This window comes from Diplodia seriata (genome assembly GCF_021436955.1).
Source record: "Diplodia seriata strain FDS-637 chromosome Unknown scaffold_10, whole genome shotgun sequence".
Lineage (NCBI taxonomy): Eukaryota > Fungi > Ascomycota > Dothideomycetes > Botryosphaeriales > Botryosphaeriaceae > Diplodia > Diplodia seriata.
Window position 1 is genome coordinate 632,234 of NW_027117317.1, and position 24,477 is coordinate 656,710.

The 24,477-nt window shown below is 56.6% G+C and overlaps 10 protein-coding genes across 10 annotated transcripts; 3 read left to right on the plus strand and 7 right to left on the minus strand.

Moving 5' to 3' along the window:
* Positions 1-474: 474 nt before the first annotated feature.
* Positions 475-818, minus strand: SLS55_009397 (uncharacterized protein; the record flags this gene model as incomplete). Its single annotated transcript, XM_066780798.1, has 2 exons — positions 475-708; positions 813-818. 2 exons carry the CDS (start codon positions 816-818, stop codon positions 475-477), a joined length of 240 nt encoding a protein of 79 aa, XP_066628744.1.
* Positions 819-1,350: 532 nt separating this feature from the next.
* On the minus strand, positions 1,351-1,833 carry SLS55_009398 (uncharacterized protein; the record flags this gene model as incomplete). The annotated part of the gene is made up of 2 exons (XM_066780799.1): positions 1,351-1,637; positions 1,725-1,833. 2 exons carry the CDS (start codon positions 1,831-1,833, stop codon positions 1,351-1,353), a joined length of 396 nt encoding a protein of 131 aa, XP_066628745.1.
* A 1,232-nt stretch (positions 1,834-3,065) lies between these two features.
* SLS55_009399 (uncharacterized protein) lies at positions 3,066-6,606 on the minus strand (the record flags this gene model as incomplete). Its single annotated transcript, XM_066780800.1, has 6 exons — positions 3,066-3,218; positions 3,279-3,483; positions 3,535-4,035; positions 4,091-4,422; positions 4,608-4,698; positions 4,910-6,606. 6 exons carry the CDS (start codon positions 6,604-6,606, stop codon positions 3,066-3,068), a joined length of 2,979 nt encoding a protein of 992 aa, XP_066628746.1.
* A 902-nt stretch (positions 6,607-7,508) lies between these two features.
* On the minus strand, positions 7,509-9,664 carry SLS55_009400 (uncharacterized protein; the record flags this gene model as incomplete). Its single annotated transcript, XM_066780801.1, has 4 exons — positions 7,509-7,729; positions 8,456-9,373; positions 9,449-9,532; positions 9,643-9,664. 4 exons carry the CDS (start codon positions 9,662-9,664, stop codon positions 7,509-7,511), a joined length of 1,245 nt encoding a protein of 414 aa, XP_066628747.1.
* A 379-nt stretch (positions 9,665-10,043) lies between these two features.
* Positions 10,044-10,970, plus strand: SLS55_009401 (uncharacterized protein; the record flags this gene model as incomplete). The annotated part of the gene is made up of 1 exon (XM_066780802.1): positions 10,044-10,970. The coding sequence occupies one exon, from the start codon at positions 10,044-10,046 to the stop codon at positions 10,968-10,970; it is 927 nt and encodes a 308-aa protein (XP_066628748.1).
* Positions 10,971-11,576: 606 nt separating this feature from the next.
* On the minus strand, positions 11,577-12,730 carry SLS55_009402 (uncharacterized protein; the record flags this gene model as incomplete). Its single annotated transcript, XM_066780803.1, has 3 exons — positions 11,577-12,011; positions 12,057-12,601; positions 12,667-12,730. 3 exons carry the CDS (start codon positions 12,728-12,730, stop codon positions 11,577-11,579), a joined length of 1,044 nt encoding a protein of 347 aa, XP_066628749.1.
* Positions 12,731-13,120: 390 nt separating this feature from the next.
* PRI1 (p48 polypeptide of DNA primase) lies at positions 13,121-14,740 on the plus strand (the record flags this gene model as incomplete). The annotated part of the gene is made up of 4 exons (XM_066780804.1): positions 13,121-13,308; positions 13,360-13,557; positions 13,610-14,056; positions 14,113-14,740. The coding sequence occupies 4 exons, from the start codon at positions 13,121-13,123 to the stop codon at positions 14,738-14,740; spliced, it is 1,461 nt and encodes a 486-aa protein (XP_066628750.1).
* A 1,987-nt stretch (positions 14,741-16,727) lies between these two features.
* Positions 16,728-17,741, plus strand: SLS55_009404 (uncharacterized protein; the record flags this gene model as incomplete). Its single annotated transcript, XM_066780805.1, has 1 exon — positions 16,728-17,741. One exon carries the CDS (start codon positions 16,728-16,730, stop codon positions 17,739-17,741), a length of 1,014 nt encoding a protein of 337 aa, XP_066628751.1.
* Positions 17,742-19,176: 1,435 nt separating this feature from the next.
* On the minus strand, positions 19,177-20,721 carry SLS55_009405 (uncharacterized protein; the record flags this gene model as incomplete). Its single annotated transcript, XM_066780806.1, has 1 exon — positions 19,177-20,721. One exon carries the CDS (start codon positions 20,719-20,721, stop codon positions 19,177-19,179), a length of 1,545 nt encoding a protein of 514 aa, XP_066628752.1.
* Positions 20,722-22,666: 1,945 nt separating this feature from the next.
* Positions 22,667-24,410, minus strand: SLS55_009406 (uncharacterized protein; the record flags this gene model as incomplete). The annotated part of the gene is made up of 2 exons (XM_066780807.1): positions 22,667-24,284; positions 24,397-24,410. The coding sequence occupies 2 exons, from the start codon at positions 24,408-24,410 to the stop codon at positions 22,667-22,669; spliced, it is 1,632 nt and encodes a 543-aa protein (XP_066628753.1).
* Positions 24,411-24,477: the final 67 nt, after the last annotated feature.

A 24,477-nucleotide genomic window follows, 5' to 3' on the forward strand; every position in this document is an offset into this window, starting at 1 on the left:
TATCGTGTTTTCATCTCTTTCTCTGGAACTTACTTCAATTTTGTTTACCTTTTTTTGGTGTGTATGTGTGTGGGGTTGTGTGAAAGAAAAGGGCGAAGATGAAGCCTGCATATCCTTCTGACAATAGAAAAGAAGTGTTCCGATATCACCCTTCTCCGGGCTCATCATGTACAGGCTTAAAAAGGCACTATAGAGCGTTTGGGCAAAACAATGGCCAAGGTGGGAAGCAATATTCCACATAGAAGCAAAGAGATGTGGGGACACGTTTCTATATCTGTGATTTGTGCCTTTCTTGCTAGCCATACCGCAACGAATTCAATCGTCTTTTGACTAGTCCGGCGCCAAATTGTTTTCTCTTTCTTTCGCCAACGACTTCGTGCCTACTAAACGCCAACCGTTGATGATGCACATTAAACCTAAACGCGTTCCCCCAGCATGCCCCTAGTAACCTGTCCGACCGAAGGTGTTTTTTCTTCACTTCTTCTTCTGCTTCTCCTCGGCCGCTCTCATGGCCGCGCGCGCGCTGCGGCTGCCACCAAGCTTTGGGCCCTTGGGTCGTTCGTCCGCAGCTTTGTTCTTGGCGCTGGCGCTGGCCGGCGGCCGGCGGTTGTGGCGAGTCTGGACGGCCTCCATGAAGTCGCGACGGAATTGTTCGACGATGCGGTCGTCCGCGGCGCCCTCCTCAGCGTCCTTCTTCTGCTGCTCTTGCTGTGCTCGGTCGTCGTACATCTCGACTGCATGATTGCGATAGAAGGCATAGAGGTTAGCTGTATTCCAGTAGATGGATAGCACCTCTCCATCTTTGCTTTTACCAACATGCGGACAGGATATAAAAGCCGAGATGGGAGGGAATAAAGCCACAATTGACTTACATCGACTCTCCTTCAATATCTCTTCCACCAACTTATCACGTCTGATATCCTCGCTCGTCCTCCTCTTCCTGCCTCTTCTGCCCTTGGGCTGCATCTCTTGTTCTAGCGACTCGCCACTCTCCAGCCGTCTCGTCGCCTCCTCCGTGCGCTCAATGTTCCTTCGCGCCGCCTCCGGGCCTAGGTCAATCTCCATTAGCTTGCCCATTCCCGCCGGCTGCCTCTGACGAACTCCGTTAGACGGGAAAGAGGGGATAGTCGATGTAGCGGAGCTGTGCTGCTTCTCCTGATGATTCGCAGCGTCCGTGACCGCCTGCTCAGCCGCTGCACGGCGCTCGCCCTCGCGCATCTCAGCCATCTTGGAATCTATATAAGCCATCCTTGAAACATTAGCAGCCAATCCAGAGACCCAAACAACTATCTCTCCATCTCTCTCTCTTCTCTGAATTCATCGGAAGAGTAAAACGAACAGGAGAACCACTCACATGTGTTTGTCCAACGTATCCACTACCATTCCCGTCTGCGGCGCGAACTCCTTCGCAGCCACCACCTCGACTTGTTGCTGCTCCGGCGCACCACCACTAGCCGGCGGCACGACCGCGGTAGTAGTGGTGGGGATTTCAGAGCTTCCATTTTGCTTGCTCCCACCCGATGAGGAGAACTCGACACCCACTCCCCGCGCCTTCTGCTTGCGTGCACGACGCAGGATCTCTGCGACGGATGGTTGCCCGCTTTCTCCGTTGTTTGCCTGGGTGTCCGCAACGGTAGCTAACGTGGTGGTAGAATCGGCGGCGTCAAAGGCGGAGGGCGCAGAAGTTGAGACGGTAGCGGTGGTGGTGAGGGAGGAGCGGCTACCGGAGACATTCGGTCCTTGCACATGATTGAAGCTTGTGTCGTCGTCTTCGTCGAGGCGCTTGCGATAGACTTTCTGGCGCTTGCGTGCACGGAAGTTGGCTTCGGCCATGATGTCGGAGAGAGTAGGCGTGTTACGTAGCCTAGGCGAGGAGCGTGGTGGGGAGCTGGGGGGCGGCGAATTGCGGGCAGCGCATAAGTCCAGGCGCTCCAAGAATCGCGCAGCTCTGGCAAGCGCAGATGGAGGGCGAATCAGCAGCTGCTGCGGGAGATGGTGGTTGGTTGGAGCGGAGGCGGGATGCGACGGCGGCGGGCGGAGGTTCTGGCGAGATGCAGGGAATCGCAGGATGATGTGACGCATGTCGGATAGACCTGACCCACCGTCACGTGCAAGGCCCGCCCGGGCAACATCACCCCTTGTCGTCTGGGGAAAAAGACCGGGGCCACCACTGGGCAGCAACCCTGATGGCCGCCAGCACGCAGGCACACGAGAGGCTCGCCACGCGCACTCAGACTACACTGCATTTTTGCACGCTATTTATCTCCGCCTGCCATCTGCTACCTCTCGCCATCATCAACCCATTCCGCCTGCTTTTCGCCTAAGCGCCGCGCTGTGATACAAAGTAGGAATCTCTGACCGGTGCTCCTTCTCCACTGATCCGCCCTGCTATCTCTGCGTCCGAAACGCTCGGGATCTTCCGTCAAGAATGCTTAACTCTTTTTTCCTACACACCGCGTCCGTCCTTCTGTTGAGCCAACTGAGGAATCACTGGTCTTACCAAACATGCCAATTTGTTGAAAAGTTCCACCCCATGCCGCAGTCATGATGATACTTCAGTGGGGGGGAAAAGCTCCCCCAGATGCAGGAATAGAAACGCCAGTTGCATGCTTGATTTGGCCGCGTCCGACGAAAAGAAGACACTGTTGTCGAAGTGTAGTGCTAACGCAGGGCAGCAGATGCGCAGCAGTGTCCGAAGGGGTCAATGCCACGTGTCGCTACGGTGGGATGCTGTCTCCAACCGTGTAAAGCCGCGTCGAAAAACCCACATGGGGAACATTGATGTATTGGGGGGGAAAGCGGCAATGCAGAGGACAGTCGTAAATGGTGATGTGCTGTGTATACGAGACTGACGACTTCTCTAAGAAAAGCCGCTGAGTCGAGATTAGTGAAGGCTAAGGGGGAGCCGAGTAAGCGTAACCGAGCTGCTCCTCTGGGGGGATAGGAACAGCTTAAGCCAGACCCTGTGCCGCCCCGGACATCCGATTCACTGGAAAGTTGCGCGCCTTATGCCGCAGCAAGCAAAGGTTGGCGCCACACGTGTGCGATCGTCCTGCTGCGAACGCTCAGACACTTCCGTTGGTAACGCCGAGTCTGCGGCGAATAAGCTCCTGCAGGGCTAGTAGCTGCCGCCTTTCCTCCTCTCCGGGCGGCTCCATCGTCAGCGGTGCTTTTCCAGCGGCAGCCATGCTGTCAATAACTTCGTCGGGTGATTCGCCCTGATGTATTCCGTGTGAGTGCTGACGTCATCAAACTTGTTTAGACACGGGGCCTCTTACATTCAGGCTGTAAATGAGCGTCTGCACCGCGTCGCTGCCGAGCTCGAGATCAGATTCTCGGTTTGCAAACTGCACGAGGTTGACAGCAGCACGTCGGTCGGTAGGGTTGGCGTCGCTGAATTTGCGGTCGTACGTCCTTGGCTGGCCCGACACTACGCCGGGGAAGCCGGCTTGAGCGCGGATGTTTTCGCTGTCCATGCGCATCCTGAGAAAGTCAGTGACCCTTCGATAAATGTAATTAGTGCGGAGGACTTACTGCTTGATCTTGGATATGAAGTCGAGTTTGATGCCCTTGGACGGAAGGCGGTAGACAACACCGTCTTCATCGTCATTAGACTCGAACTCCTTCTCGCTGTCGCTGCTATCGTCAGCGACCTCGATGACGCCATTGTTCCTGAAGCCGCGCCTCATGTTGACGTTGACAATGTTGGGGTCCCTGGGCTTGCGAATCCGGAAGATCCGCTTGCTGTTGAGAGCGCTGGAAACAGTTGGCTCAATAGCGCGGAGGTCCCGGTCAGTATGGCGAGGACACTTCCAGACATTGCGATGCCTGCTGTTGAAAGGAATGGGTGGAGGGTTGGCCATGGGCGGGTCAAGGCAGTCCAAATGCCAGTTAGCATTGCAAATATCGCACTGGATGATCTGCTGCTTGTTAAGCGACGACTTGCCGCACTGCACGCAAAGAATGGCGTTGCCCTTCGTGTCGAGGAGCCTTGTGTTATCGGGCACTTCGTCCCAGCCGCCACGGCCCTTGTTGCTGCCTGATGTTAGCAACGGCTCCACAATGGCGAGCAAACACAAACAAAACTTACAGAGGCTTCGTCGCTTGCACCTCCTCGTACGCGCCCTCCTTGTCCGCATGCACGCCCTCAAAGTGATCTTGGACGCGCCTGGGGAGAGCGAACACGGTGGGGTTGCGCTTGTTGATGGTAGCCAGTAGAGGGCCAAACATGCTGAACGGGACCGACTCTCTCAATGCGCTGTTGCTCTTCGCGGCGCAGAGGTGGCAAAGCCACTTTTCGTCCGGCGTGTCGTTCAGCGGCGGGTCGCAACAAGTCAGGTGGAAGGCCTTGTCGCAACCATCGCAGCAGAGAAGCAGGCCGGAGAAACCACATGCAGAACAAAAGTCATCGTTTTCGGAGCGCTGGAACTCAGTCAGCGGCGGTGAAGGAGGCAAACGCGATGGATGAGGTATGTGCAATGAAGTAGGCTTGTGGAAATGCATGGTGACTGATGGGGGGAGGGTGTGGTGGATGGCGGTGGAAAGAGCTCGAAGAGGTAAAGGGTGCGAGGGCTAGTGGGAGGGTTGGCGGAGATTTGGTCACTTACCGCGTCGTTGTCATCGTAGCCGATCGGGGATTCCATTCCGCCACTCGCACGAGCAACGCCCGCGACACCACCCGTCCTATTCTTGATGGGCCTAAAACGCAGACCAGGACGTTAGCGACGCTCTCCAGCACCCCACGCAAGTATTTGGCATTCTTCACATCCCCCTTGCCCAAGTTGCCCTGAGTGGCTCGACGGCGAAGTGAAACAAGCAGGAGCCAAGAAACACGTGTATATGAAGCTGCGGGAAGCGCCAAGGCATGCCTGTCGCCCCAGGCACCAAAGGTTGCATGAGAAGAACTTACGAATGCTTTGTGCGAGCCGACGTCTTCTGTCTCTTTGACGGCCTGTCATTGCCATCTGCATTGAGGTTAGGCGTGGTAGCACGCGTGGCAGGTCCGGATCCATGTGGCGGGAACCCTTCTGAGAGGGGTGACGCGGCACTGCTTCTTGCCTGAAGGGCCGACTTCTTGATACCGTTGGTGAGCTTGAGCTTCTGCTTCCTGGGCGGAGGCAGGACGGGGGATTCGTTGAGAGCAGGGATATCTGTCGCGAAAAGTTCAGGTCTAATGCTGCTGATGGGAATGTGTTTGTTGAATGCCGTGACATCCTTCAGCCCTTCGCTGTATTTGCGGCGCTTTGCCTGCAGCTCCTCGTCTTCGGACTCGGTCAAGCCGGCATCTTCGGGAGAGCGCTTGTTGCTAGCACCACCACCTGCCTTCTTGGGAAGCGGCTTCTTCGTCCTGATGTTCAACTTGCTGGCACCGTTCACAGAAGGTCCAGCTGTTGAAGGCCTGCTGATGGCCGGGTCCTCCAAAACATCAGGAGGCGGGCCTGCAGCGATATTCTCGTCGACTGAGCTCAGAGATGAAACGGAGGATATGCTAGCGCGTCTCGAACGCGGGGAGTGCACAGCGGAGGAGGTCACGCCGTTTGCGCTTGCTCCCATGTCGGCGGCAGTAGGTTCCTTCGGAGGAGTGTCAGCACGCTCGGAGGAAAGTTCCTCGGGGGCTGGAGATTGGATTGCAGAAGAAGGGTGGATGGTGGTCGACTTTGCTGGGGACGACGGCGAGGGTGACTGCGCGGATTGCGAGGGCGTCAAAGCGAGGCCGTTGGCACCACGCGAGATGCGCGCGCGCTTTGGGCTTCTCTCGATACTCTCCTCCTCCTGATCTTGTGGGGGTGCCTTTCTGGCGCGCTTGACGTAGCGGTCGAATTCGACCTGCTTCTCCTGGGAGGGGGCCTTGCCGTTGTGCTTTGCAACGTAGCTGAGAAGCTCAGCAAGACCCTTGTCTTTCTTGCTCTGTTGAGAGAGACGTCTTAGCACAGTGCCGATCTTTGTGTGGCCGGTACTCTCAACCTTCGCTAAAGCGCCGCGGAGAGCCTTCTCGACGCCCATAGAAACCCCGTTGTTGACCGTCTCCTCCTCAAGAGGCGACGGAGACCGGTTGTCGGGAGTGCTCGGGGCGGCGGTTGGGCGGACCGAGCCAACTGGCGTCTCGCTTTTCGAGCCACGCTTCGAAGCCCTGGCCTTCTTGTTCTTCTTCTTCTTGCTGGCCGGCGTGTAGTCGTCATCCTCCTCTTCATCCCTGTTGGGGGGTATTACAGGCACGTAGTCCTGAGGGTTCCTGTCCCGCTCCGCCGGTTGTGTGCCGTCGACGTCGGGCGTATCGCGCGAATCCTCAGCCCCAGACAGCTGGCCGTTCTTGCCCGCCACAGAGCGGCGCAGACCATCAACCCTAGACCTTGCCCTGTCCTTTGCCGTGGGCCTCACGCCTAGAGGCTGCATGGTCGTGAGGACACCCTGCCTTTCGAACCCAACATCTTCGAAGCTGGGGACAGGAGTCCTCGGCGGCGGCTCAATCCAGCTGTCGAGCGATGACTGGCCCTTCTCTTTCGGCGGGGCGACTTGAGGCGCAGGCGAGTTGGTAGCATGGGAGCCGTCCGGGCTGGAGGCATTCGTCCGAACGTTGGACCTGCGCGAAGGCCTTGACGGAGGCATGGTGCAAATCGGCTGCAAGAGCGCGATCCTGCTCGAGGGTTAGCATGAGCTCGCAAAATTAAGGGATAAGGAACCTACGACGCGTCTGCGAGCCGAATGGGGTGGTTGCGCGTGAGGGCGGCGCACGCGTTGTGTGCGGCGGCGGAGATGTTAAGACGAAGAGGACGGCTCGCGAAGGAAACCAAAGCGCGGCCGGAGGTCCCTCGGGCAGCTTGTGACTATTCCTCTGCGCCCCTTGTTGCGCCTCGCTGCAACGAAAAAAACACAAGAAACAAAATATGCAGACTCGGTTGGAAAGGGGGTGGGTTGCAGTGAGAAAAGGACGCTCTCTATCACAGGGCGATTTTTTTTTCTTTGGGGGGGGAGGGTGTTGGGGGAAGGTGAGGCCGTGACGATGCTGGCGGCGCGGAGGTGCGAGCCTTCGCCGCGAGAGCACGGTCTTGCTGTTCGTTGTCGTCAGCAAGGGGGACTGCAAACACAGCCGTCAGAGAAACTTCTACACTGGCGGTGCGGAAGATGTGTGTATCAAGCTGTTGTTGTGGAAGGTACTGGTGTTGAAGAGGTTTGGAAGGGTTGCGGCGGGCGGCAGGACAAAATATGGACCTGTCCACAATAGCAATTCGCCTGCTATTGACTTCATTGCACCCTCTCACCTCGACGCAGCCCATGACTTGCTGTGTTTCCAAACTTTTTGCTATTGTTCACTGCTCGTTGGAGCTGCTAGTGCTAATCATAATGATGCTCGTTGCCACTCCTACGCCTCGGAGCATGCACGCCGGCATGCCTCGAGACAGCTTCACAAAGGCATTGCCCATGGCAAAGTAGCGCCACGCTTCCGTGACCTTGTTTCACAGGCCATACAACAAAGTGACGTACATGAGGAGTTGGTTTGCTGCTTACTCCTACTCCTCCGCCGAAGACTCGCCCTCGTCCTCCTTGTTATCCTTCTTCGCGGGCTTCTTCTTCTTCTTCTTGTTCTTGGACTTAGCGCCCGTAGCCTTTCCAATAGGCTGCTCAAGGATCTTAAGGATCTCCTCGTCGGTGATCTTCTTATCCGTCTTCAACTTCTCGATGTCGGGGCTCTGAGGCGCAGCCAGACGGGTGATGCCGTTCTTGGTGATAGCTGGAGTTCAAGTCAGCACCTCTGATCGACAAGATAGTGTTTTATTTAACAATATAAGAAAGCGGCAGAGCACGGGGACGGTCCTCGGGCGAACGGCAGGTAGAATGCGGCGCAGATGCGTCCACAGTCTAACTTGGAGCAACTGCCTGGACCGGAAGTTTGCCCCTTGCATTTGCAAGGCCCACTTTCATGGATATACCAGTAAATGTTTCGGAGACTTTCCAAATGATGGCGCTTGTAAAGCGTCACCAGACAGGTCAATCTCATGTAAAAAGCTGAAAGGCTAACCAGGCAGCGTTTACATCGCCCCGGCTGGGAAGAAGCAGGCGGACGATTGTTTCGACTTTCCAGCTCGCCCTGGTCTTTCGTTGTAACATCCGATTGACGGGCTGTGTCGGGGCATGCTAGTTTCTTCGTGTCCAATTATATTGCTGAGCTTGGTCCCGGACAACTGAAGTCCATTCGAGTAGTTGGTTAAGGCGGGCACCAAAGGAAACGTCTCCCACGCAGGCCTTGGAATCTGCATATCTTGGAGAGTTGTCGAATCATATCGACATAGTTCGAAAGGTCAAGGCAGGCATGTCCAGGGGATTCGACTCCTCTTCCCAAGTTTCCTCTTGGGAGCACCCGGAGATGGCGTGCTATAAAGACAACTCCAATACATCACGTCCGCGTAGGAAATATGCGTGGAAAGACCATGGAATGGAAGGAAATCAATAAACTTACCAATGGTGGATAGAACTCTCGCAACGGCCTCGTTATCCTTATCACCAACGACCTCGTACGCGCGAACAACGCCACCACGGACGCACTCAACGATACCGACCTTGCCAGCGCGCTCATCCTCAAGCTGGCGCAAGCTGAAGGGGAAATTGCCGAACTTCTTCACAATCTCGGATAGAGTCGCCCTGGAGCTGGGGCGCTTGAGACCGTAGGTGGTGTTGGTGCGGCGGTGAAGAGTGGTGCGGTCAGGCAGGTTCTTGACCTTTCCTGAGCCCAAGCTAACACCAACTTCGACGCCCCAAACATCACCAACCTCGGGAGTGCCGTCACCTCTGACGCCTTCACCTGGAGCAAGGATAATCTTCTTCTCGCCCTCGATTTCCGACCGGCCGAAGACCCACGACGTGGTGCTCTCAACAAGGTTGCACTCGAAGCTTTTCACAACCTTCTCGAGCATCTGGGTCATCTGAGCCTGGGTGTAGGGCTTCTGGGCCTGCGCCTTCTGCTTCTCTTCGTCGGTACCGGAAGCAAGAGTACCGGGCGGCAGCATCAACCTCAGGAGGAGCTCGTTCGCATAGTGGGTAGCAAGCAGAAGGTCGGCCTGACGGCTGGGAATAACATCGTCCTTATGCTCGTGGGAGGGGATGATGATGGTGTCGCAGACAATGGTTCCCAGGTTGTCAATCTGAGCACCCAGCTGGATCTTGATGATATCGCCAGGCTTCAAGGTGCGCTCAGCCTCTTCAGTGTCGGACTTGATTGGGGTGTAAGGCGTGACGTAGGGCGAGGGCGAGACGGTGGTGGGGTGCGCAATGCCCTTGGGGATCTTCTTGCCCTTGTAGACGGCAGCGACCTTCTCATCCAGAAGCTTGTCGCCGCGCTCGCAGATATCAACGATCTTGGCGCCCTCGATGCACCATCCTGTGGACGGCGTCAATATGAAGTTGTGGGGTGATCGCCAGGAACAGCGCTAGCACAGCAGTAGAGGGATCGCACCCGTAACAGTCTCAAGGACGGCCTGAGAGATCTTGGCAGCCTCCTTGTACTTGGTGAGGGTATCGGGGTTGTTGAGCGTGTAGTCTGCGGGCCTGTCAGCGGGTGCGCGAAGCATTGGAAGCTGAGCTGAGCTGTGCTATGACGTAGAGCGCAATGGCAGCAACAGCGGCAGGCAGCAGCGATTGGAGGCATACCGGTCTCAGTTGACTCGGCCATGATGGGCGGCGGCGAGTAGCGAGGGAGCGGAAGGGTGTAGGAGGTGTGGGATTGCAAGAGAACGGCCAGCCGCGCAGCGAAAGGTGTTTGACGAGCGAGAGCCCCTCTGCACACGGACCACGAACGATTTCGTCGTCATGGTGGGGTCGCTTAAATCGGCCCTGTCCCCGCCCCTTCCATCAACCCGTCAGCCAGCCATCCGGATTATCTCTCTGCACGCCAACAGAACCGCCATGTAATACGAGAAGTCAATAATATTGCTGATCCCCGCCTGTTGCCTCACCCATTGAGTGACATGGGGTTCTGGGAGTATTTGAATTGGCGGAAGCCCCAGCCTGCGCCGGGTCCCGGTGGCAGGCAACAGCACGCATCGTCCATCATGAAGACTCTTTACACTGCCCTTTCGCTGCGAATCATCACACACAATATTCGCTATGCGACCACGAGCCCCTTCGCGGGCGAGGAGCTGTGGCCTGTGAGAGCCCCGCGGCTGCTCAACGAGCTACGCTTCCATACCATCCACAACCAAGAGGCTTTCATTGGCCTCCAGGAGGTCCTCCACAACCAGCTAGTCGATATCATGGCTGGCTTGAACAGCGGAGCGTCCTCCGATGTGAACTACATTCAGGTCGACCCGACCCCGCAGGCCGGTGCAGCCGAGTGGGCCTACCTTGGCGTAGGCCGCGACGACGGGAAAGAAGCCGGGGAATACTCGCCCATTCTCTACCGCCCTGCCGTCTGGGACGTCGAAGACTATCAGTACTTTTGGCTTTCCGAGACTCCGAGCGTGCCGTCTCTGGGGTGGGATGCGAGCAGCATTCGCATCGTCACCATTGGTCGTTTTCGCCACCGGGACAGCAGCAAGCAGGTTTTGATGCTGAATACACATCTTGATGATGCGGGTTCTGTTTCGAGGCAGAAATCTGCGGAGCTGATCACCAACTACATCAATGACTACCTCGGCAGATACGCCAATGAAACCACGCTCCCAGTCATTCTTACTGGCGATTTCAACAGTGAGCCAACTGGTGAGGCATACCAATACTTCAGCAATCCGCCTTCCGTGGTTAGGGACATCAGAGACAGCGTCCCAGAGGAGCTGCGGTATGGAAATAACCTCACGTTTACGGGGTTCAGTTCGGCAGACGGACCGTCCAAGCGCATCGATTTCATCTTCGCGGGGCCGTGGAAGAGTTCGACGTCGGCCATTGATGCCTACAAGACGTACGCCGTGCTTCCCAACAAGTTCGACGATGGCGTATACATAAGTGATCACAGAGCTGTTGTTGGAGATCTCGAGCTGTGATTATGGGCGGCTGAGAAATCGGATCTGGGTACTCAATTGTCGCAATCTCTTCGTCAGCGTTCGCATCAGACTAAACAGCATGTCAAATCTGGTTTGAACCTGAACATTACCAGTATCCTATCTCACCCAATCGTCTTTGGTCTCTTCACCTCCCACAAGACCTCGTTGTCTATCGGGTTGCGCTTCCACCGGTCTGCTGTTCGCGCACGAGTAAACCGATACATTGCAAGACCGTAGTCGATGTTCTTCAACTATTTTCAATTATGGCCCTGTTGAGCAATACCGTGTACTTTAAGACAGGCTCCGTTCGACACGCGTAAGCCTTGGGTTCACGCACATACTGCGACACACCGGACTCAGTAGACGGCCACCCCAACAATGGCTTTGTTCCTACTGCTCCTTCGCTCCACTCGATAAAAGCGCGCAATGGCAAATTCCCTCATGACAAGTCTTGGCGCGAATGATCCATATAGCCAGCAGCAAAACAAATGGGATATAGAGCAAAATAGCAAGACGGAAGCAGAGTATTTCATGGAGCCCAAGCATAAAATCTACACGAGCCAATCCCTATATCTGGCCTGCCATGACTATAATGCGGCTGGAGATTCAGCGGAAAATGTCCGCAATCGACCTCTGCTTCTCCTTAGACTTCGGCTGTGGGGAGTGTATCTCCGCTGTTCGCTTCTTAGCCGGGCCCTCCCTCTTGAGTATGTCCTTGCTCGAATAAAGGCTTGCAGGCAGTTTGTACTCATTCCCCGCGTTCAGCTGCAGATAAGTGTATGCATCCATCTTGTACCATATTTTGTGCGCGTCGTCTCTGTCAGACGCCAGACCGATGTCTACTAGTGCCAGGAGAACACGGCGGACGTCATCGACGTCAAAACAATCCCGAGTGTAGATAACGATCACGCCGCAGGGGTCGTTCTTGTTGGCACTTCTCGTCGCAACCTTTGCGGTGTGTCCAAGCCGATTTTCAAGTACAGCCAGACAGACTTGCTTCCAAAGCCTCGGTACATCGTCCCAACGAGGGAAGAGCAACCACTACATTGCAGGTTAGCATGAACATAGGATAGGGCTCGCTCGTACCCTGGACTGGGTAATAATGACCTTGCCGCACACGACGTGCGTCTCGCGAGCCAGCTTGGCTATCTGTTGCTTGAGATTCTCTCGATCTTTGAACAGCTTGCCTGTGATAGTGCCCTGTCGCATGTCTGGGTACTTCTTCTCGAGCTCTTCTCTCTTCTTACGATAGTCTTCAAGCAGGCTGTAACCTGTATCTTCGAATGCTTCATAGTTGGGGTCCTCCTTGGATTGAGCTGACTTGTATGGATTATCAACCCAGAACCAATGGATACCGGTTTCTTCCATTACGGTCGAGTCCGGTGGGCAGCGCTTCAAGAATTCCGAGACGGTCTCTGAAGGTTGATACCATAGGGGACCACCCTCGTACGGATAGGCGAGCTCCTTCGACTCTCCGTCTTGCCTATTACCTTTCAGCGTTGAGAAAGGACGCGTGCGAGCACGTGCTTTGTAGGCGATAGTAGACACGAGGCTCTCATGTGTAGACCAGTACTCTGCCGCATTGTGCGAGTTGCTGCGCTTCTCGAGAGAGTCGACGGCTTCATCTCCCCCTATAACAAGGCGACTGTTAGAGCACGGTCGGCAACAGCGAAGAGCTGTTCTGAAGTTACATTACCATAAAAGCTTGACTCATCAGATATCCAGCCTTCACCTGACACCAATTCCTCCGCGAGAGACATCTTAACGGCGTACAGTTTCGACTTTGAGCTGCATTCCAGCGTCGTTTCGGATGCCGTGTTTCGCTTGGTGGACGCAGGGCGGAGTTGACGGGAGCTCATCCGGGGTGTTGTGCACGGGCCTCTAGTGACGCGCGATACGACTCGGCGTACAGTTTCGACTTTGAGCTGCATTAGTATTCCAGCGTCGTTTCGAATGCCGTGTTTCGCTTGGTGGACACCGAATGGCGGAGTCCACGGGAGCTCATCTGGGGTGTCGTGCATCTGGGGGTGTCGTGCACAGGCCTCTAGTGACGCGCGACGCGACTCGGCGGCGCGCGCTCCCGTCGCGTTTCTCGCCGCCCAGAGCCCATCGCCTCTTTCCAGCTGCAGACCGGAAAGGCACAATTCACGATGCCACACTCAGTCACGCCGGGCTCTTCGCAGGGCGAGGATGTTGACCTCCCGGATGCGCCACCCGCCAATGAGCACCCCGCCCAGCCTTTCGATGTGGAAGATGAGAAGAAGGCGTTGGAGGAGATGATGGATGCGGAGGATTCGGACGAAGAATTCTCGTCGTCAGCAGTACCGCAGGAGACAGTGTAGGCCTTGTCATGGGAATGTGAGTTTGAGCAGTACTGACAACTCAACAGGAAACCTGCGCCTTCAGCCAGCTACTCCGACCCAGAAATTATGCGTGCTTTCTACCAGCGCTTGTTTCCATTCAGACACCTGTTCCAATGGCTGAACCATTCGCCTTCGCCGTCGACAGACTTTGCCCATCGCGAGTTCGCTTTCACGCTGCAAAACGATGCATACCTCAGATACCAATCCTTCCCGACCGCAGACCTGTACGAGCAATCCTCCCAATATACTGCAGGAACAGGCTAACATGCGCCGTAGCCTCCGCAAGCAATGCGTGCAAATGATCCCATCCCGTTTCGAAATTGGGCCTGTATACTCCACAAATCCGCGAGACCGCAAGTCTCTACGCAATTCGACCGCTTTCAAGCCGATGTCCAAAGAGCTTGTCTTCGATATTGATATGACGGATTACGACGAGATCAGAACGTGTTGCACCGGCGCCAACATTTGTCATCGGTGCTGGTCGTTTATCACTATGGCAATCAAAACTGTGGATGTAGCACTGAAAGAAGACTTTGGATTTAAACACATTCTGTGGGTGTATTCCGGACGTCGTGGCGCCCACGCTTGGGTGTGCGACAAGCGCGCAAGGGATATGGACGATCAAAAGAGGAGAGCAATCGCAGGTTACCTGGAGCTGCTGAGAGGAGGCGATCAGGGTGGAAAGAAGGTGAATGTGAAGAGACCACTACATCCACATCTTGAGTGTGTGCCCGCTTGTTTCGCGCGATTCTGGCCGAGTCCACTGACACCAGTGACAGGCGAAGTCTCAAAATTCTGCGGGCGCATTTCCAGACAAACATTCTTCTGGAGCAAGACCCTTGGACATCGCCGGAGAAGTCGGCCCGCCTTCTTTCTCTTATCCCCGACAAGCAACTCGCGGCCGCCTTGCAGAAGAAATGGGACTCGGCACCATCACGGCCCTCGTCTCAGAAGTGGGCTGACATAGACACGCTCGCTTCTTCTGGCGCTTCAAGCACGCTTGACCCGAAAGCGCTAAAAGAAGCCAAGCAGGATATCCTCCTTGAGTACACTTACCCACGACTCGATGCGGAGGTGTCCAAGAAGTTGAACCATTTGCTGAAGTCGCCATTTGTCGTCCATCCCGGCACAGGTCGGGTCTGTGTGCCCATTGACACTCGTAATGTCGAGGAGTTCGATCCATTCGGAGTGCCCACCGTCACTGAGCTGTTGAGCGAGATCGACGAGTGGGCCCGGGCGAACGCAGGCGCAATGGAAACGGACGATGCGGCAACGAAAATGCCAGATTGGGAGAAGACGAGATTGCGGCCTTACGTCGAGTTCTTCCGGGGGTTTGTCACCGGCCTGATCAAGGACGAGAAGGCCAGCAAGAGGCCCCGGGAGGAGGCGGGCGGCATGGAGTTCTGAAGCGACGCGAGGTGCAGATAACCAGCCAGGTTTGGTCAATGGGTAGAGGACTGTGCTCCTGTGTGTGGGCGGGGGTGCTCGCTGTTTTGGTTTTTACCGCAGATCTATGGGTCTGAGGACGGGGTCACGGCATCATTGGGATTGAAAAGGCGTCTGCGGAACGGAGATACATAGCTGGTGGACCTAGTCTAGGAGAGCAATGATTCAGGCCAGCCTCGCGGCGTGCTGCAAGTCGTGCCCCGACAGGTGCACAATCAATGAGCGACGGGCAGCAGGAGCGGTTTGGATGAGGACCGGGGGCTGGAGTGCAATTTTTGCTGCAGGCGAGCGCGGCAGGGTTCGGAGGAGGTAGTGATAATCAGGTGGTCGGGCTTCCCCATCCAGGCTGATGAATGCGAAAGCGAGGGTTTGGCGCCATAGCCAATGAGAGTGGCACCCGGCGGGCAATCCAGCCCTTGACGGCACCGTCATTGCGGACGCCCACGGGGCGTACCGCGGCGCGGGAAAGGCCGCCTGGGATAATTGTTCGTGCAAAGCGAGTGCGAGTGAAGAAGCGCAATCTGCGGTGTGTACCTTTTAAAGACGGGCGCACCCCAAGGCGCCGCAGCGGACCAGCCGGCCTCCAGCGTCTCTCCAACCGCCCGATTCGAGAGCCCCCAGCAGCGAAACCGACGCTGCGCAAGCCGCCGTCGCAGAGGTGAGCCGGCCGCGGCTGTACTACTGATGCGTTTGTGTTTTTGCTCGTTGCAGGCCGGGCCGGTAGCCTGCGCGGGTGCCTGGCCGGCGTTGACCCAGCCGACGGCAGCAGGGCCCCTCGTTGTCGGTGAGCGCAGCAGTGAGCAGGGCAAGGCGTCTCATGCGGCGCGCTGCTGCGGCTGTGGTGCCGTGCCCTATGTAAAGGCAGCCCGGGCGCGATGGTGTTCGCTGTTCTCGGCAGCCGGCCAGGGCCAAGCGTCGAGGATGGGATAACGGGCAGCAACCTACCGAGCCGAACGAATGTGGCACTGTCATTAGGCGCTCCAACAACAGCGACTCACTTCTCACCCGGCGGAGCAGCGCACCGGCAGCGGGCCGCCTTCCATATCGACTCCGCCGACCCAGCAGCAGCGGCCCAGCGCCCTTCTGACCATCGTCTCGTCCGCGCCAGCCAGCCGGCGCGCGAGCGAAAATGCCTCGCTTAGGTAGGGGGAAAAGGGTGGCGGCCGCGGCTGTTCACGCCGCCTTTGATCTTCGCGTGACGCGTTGACGGTTCTCGAGCAGGGCACAAGAAGAGCCGAAACGGATGTGTGCAGTGCAAGCGGCGGCGCGTAAAGGTTGGTGTTGCTGTCTGCCCATGCTCTCCCTCCTCCGGCGTCTCCAACATCGTACGACGCGCTGGAGAGCCCGAGCTGATGCTCCCGGTGCTTGCAGTGCGACGAGCAGCGGCCCTGTAACCACTGCGCCAGGCATGGCGTGGAGTGCAGTCTCACCCAGCAAGATGCTCCTCCGCCGCTGCCCCAGGCTTCGTCGTCCGCCTCGCACGCCTCTGGCGACAGCCCCACGACCTCCGGCACCCAGAGCATAGTCTTCTCGAATGTAAGTCCTCCCAGCTTTGCCAGCCTCTCTGCCGGTCGTCCATGCCCAGTCCGCTGTTCTCTGGCTGGCAATGTGCCTTGACGGCGCTCTTGGGCTGGCCTTTCTCGTGCCATCAATATCTTCACAAGGGCGCTGCCCTGGCCCGGTAATAATCTGTTATTTCCGGCATTCTCTCGTACCCGTGCACTGGCGCCGAGGCATCCTTCCGCCTCGCCACCACGGGGACAAGACATCTCGATACGGCGGAGTCTTGGGACGGAGAGCAACTGACGCCGTATAGCAATCTGACCGGGAGCGACTAAAGTCTATACCGTCCAGCAGCAAATCGCAGTCGTCAGAGTCCAGCAAGAATGACACGCCTGTACTCACGTGGCCAAGCGCACAACCGCCCTCGGACCAGAATCCATTCAACATGCTGTCGCGCGCCATTCACGAGCGAGACATAATGGGACGCTTCACTGACAGCGTTGCCGTCATGGACTGGCAGCGTGACTTGCAGCTACTTCACCACTTTTCGACGTACACTGCTTTGACCATGTCCGAGATGGACAGCATACGTCGATGCTACCAGGTTGCGTACCCACGTGTGGGCTACTCGAGCAAAGCCGTCATGCACGGCATCCTTGGCGTGGCCGCCCTGCATCTTGCCCATCTTTACCTGGACCAGCGTGCCAAGTGGCTTGTCATTTCAACCAACCACCAGAACCGGGCCATCAGCGGATTCCGTTTGACACTTCCCACAATCACCCCGGAAAATTGCGATGAGCTGTATACTCTGTCCAGCCTGACAGTGATGCTGCGCTGTGCTTCGCTGCCGTTCCCGTCAGATCCCCGCCACTCGGATCCAATCGACGATACCTGCGAAGTGTTCATGCTGATGCGGGGCGTCAACGAGATCTTGAAAACTTCCTATGTCTGGGTTGCCCAGGGGCCTATCTCAGCCATGCTTGTCCCAGAAAGACTAGGGCCTTTCATTCCCTTTGAATCGACCGATTTACTTCCATTAGACGATGTTGGCATCCAGGACCGTTTCGATACGCTGAAGGCCATCGCACTGCATGAGTCTTTTGACCCGGCCATTCGTAGGACATTGCTGCAGTCTGTTGCTGCGCTCAGCAACTGTTTTCGCCAGATCATGGTCCAACCTCCCGACCGCGAGCCTGGCCTTCTCCTCATCTGGCCCATTCGCGTTTTCCCGGAATTCATCTTCCTCATTCGCCAGAGGCACCCGGCAGCGCTGATATTCCTTGCCCATTGGTGCATCGTTTTTCACAACCACGCCAACTTCTGGTGGCTGGGTGACCGGGGCCAGCGCTGTGTGAGTGCAATCGCCGAGCAGATAGAACCGGAATGGAGAGATTATCTCCATTGGCCGTTGGAATACGTTGAAGACGACAGCAACATTGGCAAACCAGGTGTCGTCTGAGTTCGGCGCTTTTCGATGGATCCCGAGTCGCCAGTACTGTTACCAAAGAAAAGGCTTTTCTCGCTACCATCAATGATACCCGCCACACCCGCAACCCACAATTCAAATCAAAGGTCCCGGCTCACGAGGAAAGGAGGAAATGAATTGATCAAGGAAAGAGTATGAGTAGGGGGGAGGGAGGAAGGGAGAAGGGAGGGGGGAGGGGGGTTGGGATGGAGGGAGGGAGCATGGCGCCGATCAGCAAAAAGTTATACAGGCTCTCCAGGTGGAAAGCCCGCAGAAGCCCTCCTCAGCCCAAGCCGTGGGCTTCAAAGAGAACTTTTTGCAAATGGCACAGCAAATGTTAGAAGGGTTTCGAACTGTCGAACCCAAGATCCAAGAGGCTTCGGATCCACCGGTGCTACCACCGGATTAAGTCACAGTGATAGCACCGGCGGACTGTTGGGAATCTGCCGGGACTAATTATATGGTAAACTGTTGGAACGTGCTGAATGGGCGGTTGGCACTGAGCAGCTGCAGTTCGGTTTGATCCGTACAGATGGCAAAGGTAGTCAAAGAAAGCACAGAGGAATGCCTGTTCTTCAGGGCAAAAAAATCCATTGGTTGGGATGGTTCACCCTGGTCCCAATCTCTTGTCTTCCTGAGGGTCACATTCTCTTCATGGGAGCGGTCGTCTTACAGAGCTATGCAAATCTCTCCATGTTACCGTCGTTTCCAACGTCTGGCCGAGGGAAGGAAACGACAGTATTGGACGACTGGCCGCAATACCTATAACATCCGGATCTAGACCTCACGCTACAAGCACATCTACGCATCGCTCAGTAGTATCAACCTGGATAGAAGGAAACAGAAGGTAGTGCAGTGAAATGGGGATCCAACCAGACGAGCAAGACGACGGGCCATTTCCAACGTCATCCTCAACTTTATGCGCTAGCTTGATCTTGCTGAACTGTATGTTTACAGTTTATTCTTCGTACTTGGTTTTACTTTGTGATTGAGAGGAGAAAATATCACCGTTGGTGACTTGTTGAGCAAACTTTTAGGACCAGGGGAGCGTCCTATATTAGATGGATCACAGAAGCAGGGACGGTGGAAAAAGGATGTAGTTACAGCTTAAATTCCTGTCACCACTGGCCTCTACATAATCCCAATGCTCCTTTACTTCCACGAGAATTCAGCTCTATGTATCCATCATATGAAAATCGTGATCTCAGTGTGATCTATGCTTCCCACTTGACGCCCTTGTCCAAAAAACAACCCCTGATCTATCTCTCTACCTAAAATTAACTGGCTTTCTTGGGACATCATAAACATGCATGAAACCCTTCCGATGAATCTCACGAGTATAGCATCAAACAGCAGAATCTTGCCGTCTTCCCTCCCTCTTTCACTCTCCTTCCTTGCAGGTTCTCGCGTCGGTGGCCGGCAGTCAGCTTCAAGATCCCTTGACCTCGACCTCGGCCGCTTTGCGTAGCCGGTTCATCACCGCGGCCGCCACGTCGCCTTCCCTCTCATCAATACCTTCGACCAGGATAACGTCCACGTCCTTCTTGTCCAGCTCGCGCAGCGCCGAAAATAGGCCGCGCGCGATGTCCTTTGTCTCGGCGCCAAGGTTCACATCCCAGACCTCCCGCTCGACGGCGGCGGTGACGGTGTCGTTGTCGTCCGCTACGAGGAGTCGTTGCGGTTTCGGTAGGGGGCGGACAGTGAGCGTGTCGAGCATTTTGGAGAAGCCGCGGTGCTGGCTCTGACCCGTGCCGTTCGTCATGGGCGTTGCTGCGCCTCTCTGATCTTCCTTCTCCTCTTTCTGATGCTGATGTTGCTGCTCCACCTCATCGTCGTTCTTCCGCTCGCGCAGCGATAGGCCGCAGCCCCTCGGCCACTTCTTCGTCCTGATCGTGCCCACCCTCGTATAGCCCTCTACGGCCTCCTTGTTCGGCAGGCCGGTCCCCGCCTCAAACAGCACCACTCTCGCCTTGGGCGAGTAGTGCCGGTACTTCATGCCGGGGGCCCGGGGCGCCTCCTTCTTCCTCTTCTTGACCGCCGGCTCCCCTGTCTTCTCCCCATCCTCCTCGCCGGCCGATTCTTTCCCTTCTCCGTTGCTCATCTCAGCCTTGTCCTTATACGCCACGCCCACGCGCTCCCAGCCCTCGCAGCGCCGCAGCTCATCAATGCTCACGCCGCCGGGCCGCAGGATTACCGGGGTGTCGCCGCTCACGCCATCGACGACGGTGCTCTCGACACCGACGTCGCAGGGCCCGCCATCAAGGATGGTGGCGACGCGGCCGCGCAGGTCGTGCGCGACGTGCTCGGCGGCCGTCGGGCTGGGCTTGGTGCTTGCATTGGCCGAGGGCCCAGCGAGGGGCCGGTCCGCCAGCCGGATCAGCAGCAGCGCGATCAGTGAGCCGGGCATGCGCGCGCCAAATGTCGAGAGGCCGGCGGTTACCTCGGGCGCGAGAGGTGCGGAGGAGGGCGCGTTGGGGAGCGGGAGGATAAGGGTGAGCGGGCCTGGCCAGAAGCGGCGGATGAGAGGGTGGTAGATTTTGGGGACCAGGTCGGCGGGGTTCCTCTCGTTCTCGTCATCGAAAGAAGGGCGCAGAATAGAGGCCAGTTGGCGCAGCGAGGCGACGTGCACGATCAGCGGGTTGTCGACCGGGCGCTGCTTGGCCGCATAGATGGCGCGCACAGCTTGGCTGTTAGTCGCGTCGGCGCCCAGTCCGTACACGGTCTCGGTCGGGAAGGCGACGGGGAGGGCGCCGTCGTGTAGCTCGGCGGCGGCCTGGCGCAGGCGCGCGATGTCGGGGCCGGATGCGGCCCACGAGATGTCCCAATCTTCGAGCAGGGCATCATCGCAGGGACGGGAGAGGGTGATTGTGCCAAGCTTGGAGGCGTCGATGGGCAAGATGCTGGTTTCGCAGGGCATGGTGGTGGTGCAGTGGTCTTTCTGGCCGTTTTCGGTGACGGCTCCTTGCGCGCTCATGGTGGCGGTGTGGCGGGCAGCGAAAGTTGCAGCGATTCCTCCAATGCGCACATGCACAGGGCTGCGGACGAGGGGTGCGAGCGGTGTGGGCGTCCTGAGGATGCAGGCATTGGGAAGGGTGGGCATGTGGTGTCGTGCATCTAGAATTATTTTTTTGAGTCAGCCCTGCGGAGTAGCTTTGGACGCGGTTCAAAGCCGGACCGACTCTCACGTCATCGGCATCTTGTCTCTGTTCTCTCGCACTCACCATTGCTAACGATCGCGGCCGTTACTTAGACCTCATGTGCAATGAGTAAAGTGAAACAACATCGCCCGCTAGGTATATCCATACCAACAAGTAAAACCCGAATAAGAGGGCAAGCGATCGCCAAAACCACCCACGTCTACCAACCGGCGCCCTTACTGTGTTAACCGCTAAAACTAAGTCCCTTATACCATCAGGCGTCCTCTTATATCACATAGGTGGTGCTATCGCGGGTCTTGACATGGTGTCAAATCGCGTAGGGTGTTGAGTCGTTCATGGTGCTAAGTTATTTGAATAAGATCGTTCTCTTAATTATTTCTCTACTAATTTACCTAAAGAGGCACGAATCGCGTCGATGCTTTATGAAAGGCCGTGTTGAAATCCTCCCTCTAATCCCCTTCTATTGGTAATGGTGTTATATTGCATATACGTGTGCGACAAGATATGTGTGCTGGGTGGAGATGACTACTTGATTTACTATGGCGTTACCCGACTAAAAATGTCCGGTTCTCCAGCCCTGTTACCGGCCTCGTCGCCGCTGAAGCACGGGGCTTTCCCGGCGTTTGTTCGTTTTGGAGGACCTCCTGGTGCAACCGGTCGTCCCGCTCGCACAGCTCCAACGTCGTCGCTTTTTCGGCGATGAGCTCGCTCTGGAGCTTGGGCGTCGCCTTTAGCTTCCCAAGCTCGGCTAACAGAGCATTTAGAGGTAGGAATGGTGATTTTTTTTCTTTTTTTTTCAGAGTACAAGAACGAGGGAGACATTGCTGTTGCTGCTCTCGGCCGTTAAAACCGGCCACGGCGACGGCAAGAGCGGCATTTTCCCCTTCCAATTCGTCGCCTCAACGCTCGCAAATCGGCGAACTCCGAACCGGCTTGCATCGCGGCGACGTTACGATAGCCGCCTCAGTAGTGATGGCGGCGGGGGGCTGCTGTAAACCTTTCAGCTGCCATTTCTCCGGCTACAAGAGCATGTCGGTGTGCGCTCACCTTTTGGGGAGTATAGAGAGGTGGACGTGGGCGACGTTGGTGACGAGCGTGGAGACGCGGAGCCGGCCGCTAGTGAGAATGGCACAACGTCGTCGTCTTGTTCGTCGTACGAGGGGCCCCCCCTCTTGCGCTCAAGTTCGCTGTGCGCCCTCCGCGTGCAGCCAGGACATTTGCGCGGGAGGTGTTCAACGCGGGTGTGGATTTGACCGCAGTCGCCCTCATTGTCGGCGTAGCAGAACTCGATGATGTGGTCCGGCTTGGTGTGGCCGCAGCTGTAAACGGTGGTTGGAGAGGTGCACATTTTGTTGGTTTCGTAGCTGTTTGGTGAATTGTGTTGGGATTCGCGAGATGGGAGAGCTGGTCAAGGAATGCAAGGGAGGGGGCGTGAGGTATCGTTCAAGAAACAGTCATGGAATTGAACTGGCAGGTGCCACCAGGGATCCATCGTCGACGTGGTGTCGTATGACGGGAGCGGCCATGAGTTATCTTTGCCGCCCGCCTGCTGAAACCTGTCCACCAATGCTGTGCTGCGCCATCGCCACAGCTGCTACATGTCACAGAGAGGCTACGTGCACGATTGTGAAGGGCCTGTTGATCGGTTGAAGCTGGTTGGTGTGCGGATGGGGTATACATACTCTCGGCGCTACGTCAGGTGTGTTTGCTTCTCCCTCACGCTAGTTCGTGTCAAGCGGCCCCGCCTCGCCCCATCCCCTTCTACTCCTCTATAGAGAAGTCATACGCCTTGAAAGCTGCCTTGAACCCTTCCGCGTCGCCCGCTTCCTCCTCCTGAGTCTGTGCGCACTCCCGCCAGCCAACCCTGCTGTCCAGTCCCAACAACTTGGCCACTACCCGGCGGCCGAACTGTAGGTCAAAGCGATACGACGCATCGAGCGGCAGGATAAGGCTTGTCTCCGTGCCTTCCGTGCCATCCGCGGTGGGGCGCCAAATCTTCACACGGAAGAAGTCGTTGCCCTCCTCGAATCCGTCTCCCACATCTTTTTTCTCGAGCTTAGGGTAACCCTCATTCTGTGCCTGAACCTTGAATGCAGCCTCGACCAGTCCGCGCTCAACCAGGTCGATGGGTATGGGGAGAAATTGCCAGTGCGTGTGCACTCCACCCAGCCTGCTGACCTCCCACGTAACGGCACCAAGTTTGGAATCGCTGGTTTCTGCGACCATCCTCTGCAACGCTTTGCGATAGCGCTCCATCTCGTCGAATGTGCTTTTGCGGCTTTGCGGATCTCCTATGGCAGCAAGCGTCGGCGAATGCGACAGCGGAATGATGAGGACATGACAGGGTAGCTTCATTCTAGGGGCATATGTAGTCGCGGTAGTCAACGGGCCCTTTGGTATGGTGAGGTATACCTCGTTGCCGATAGATGTGATTAGGTGAGTCGCGATGGAAGGGTTGGAGAGGCAGAAGAAGCATTCGCTCTGCGACGGTGGCGCTGCGCGCTGGCGCTTGTTCCCGCGCTTGCGATGACTGTCCTCGGTGGAGAAGCGGAAGTTGGATTCCTGGTTGGGCTTGGGTCGTTTCTTGCCAACAAAGGAGAGAGGCGATGCCGTTGTACCAGGAGGGATGCTCACTGGAGGAGCTGCTGTGGGGTCAATGGAGAAGGCATAAACCCACTTGGCCTTGTTAGAGTTGCCGTACGAGGCGAGGCTGATAAAGCGAGTAATACGATAGCCATCCCCAGTATCTTCAGTGGGCGCGTGGAAGAACGGCTCGCGTTCGTAGAAGGCGGTTGGGGTGGTGGAAAAGTGGTAGCGTGGCTTGATGGTAGTGCAAAGATCCGCTATGCACTGCTGTTGGAACGGCTTGTCTGCATTGAAGTCCACCTTGGAGCCAGTCTGAACATCGGCCGGCCATTGGCTTGTGACAAGGATATCGGCGGTGTTGGCGCCTTTTAGGGCGCGGGCATCGTCTTCTCCATAGTAGGGTGGATACTTGTCCTTGGAGACACCTGCGGCGATGTTGGGGTCTAATGACCCGCCAAGGGCGACGATGCGAATTCCTTCCGAGGTCTTCAGGGTGCTCCTCTTGCCGAGAAAGTAGAGATTTGAGCATAGCTCACCTCCCGAGGCATCGAGCTTCTGGACCACCTTTTCGGGCAAAGAGCGGGAGCCAAGAGCGAAGTAGATGGGCAGTGGAAGATCAATGTTGCCGGCAACGAGGTCGGCTTCATTCTTGTCATCCTCGGGAGTGGCGATCTGTGGATCGGCGAAGAGGTCGCCGGCCACAATGGCAAATGCGAAGCTGTTTTTGGCGTGCAGTCCGGCAATCTTCTTGAAGACGTCTGGGAACTGCCCGTTGACGCCGCCAACGACTACGCTGCTCCCGTCAGAGATGACCACATGCAGTTCCCGAGCTCGACAATGAAAAATGAGATGCGTAAGGAAGGGATGCGAAGCACAAGTAGCGTGAAGTCAAGGCGTGAGCTTACATTTTCGAGGCCATGGTGGCAGTAGCCGAGACGTTTTTTTCACGCGCAGATGCAAACGAGAGCTGGAGGACGAATTCCAAA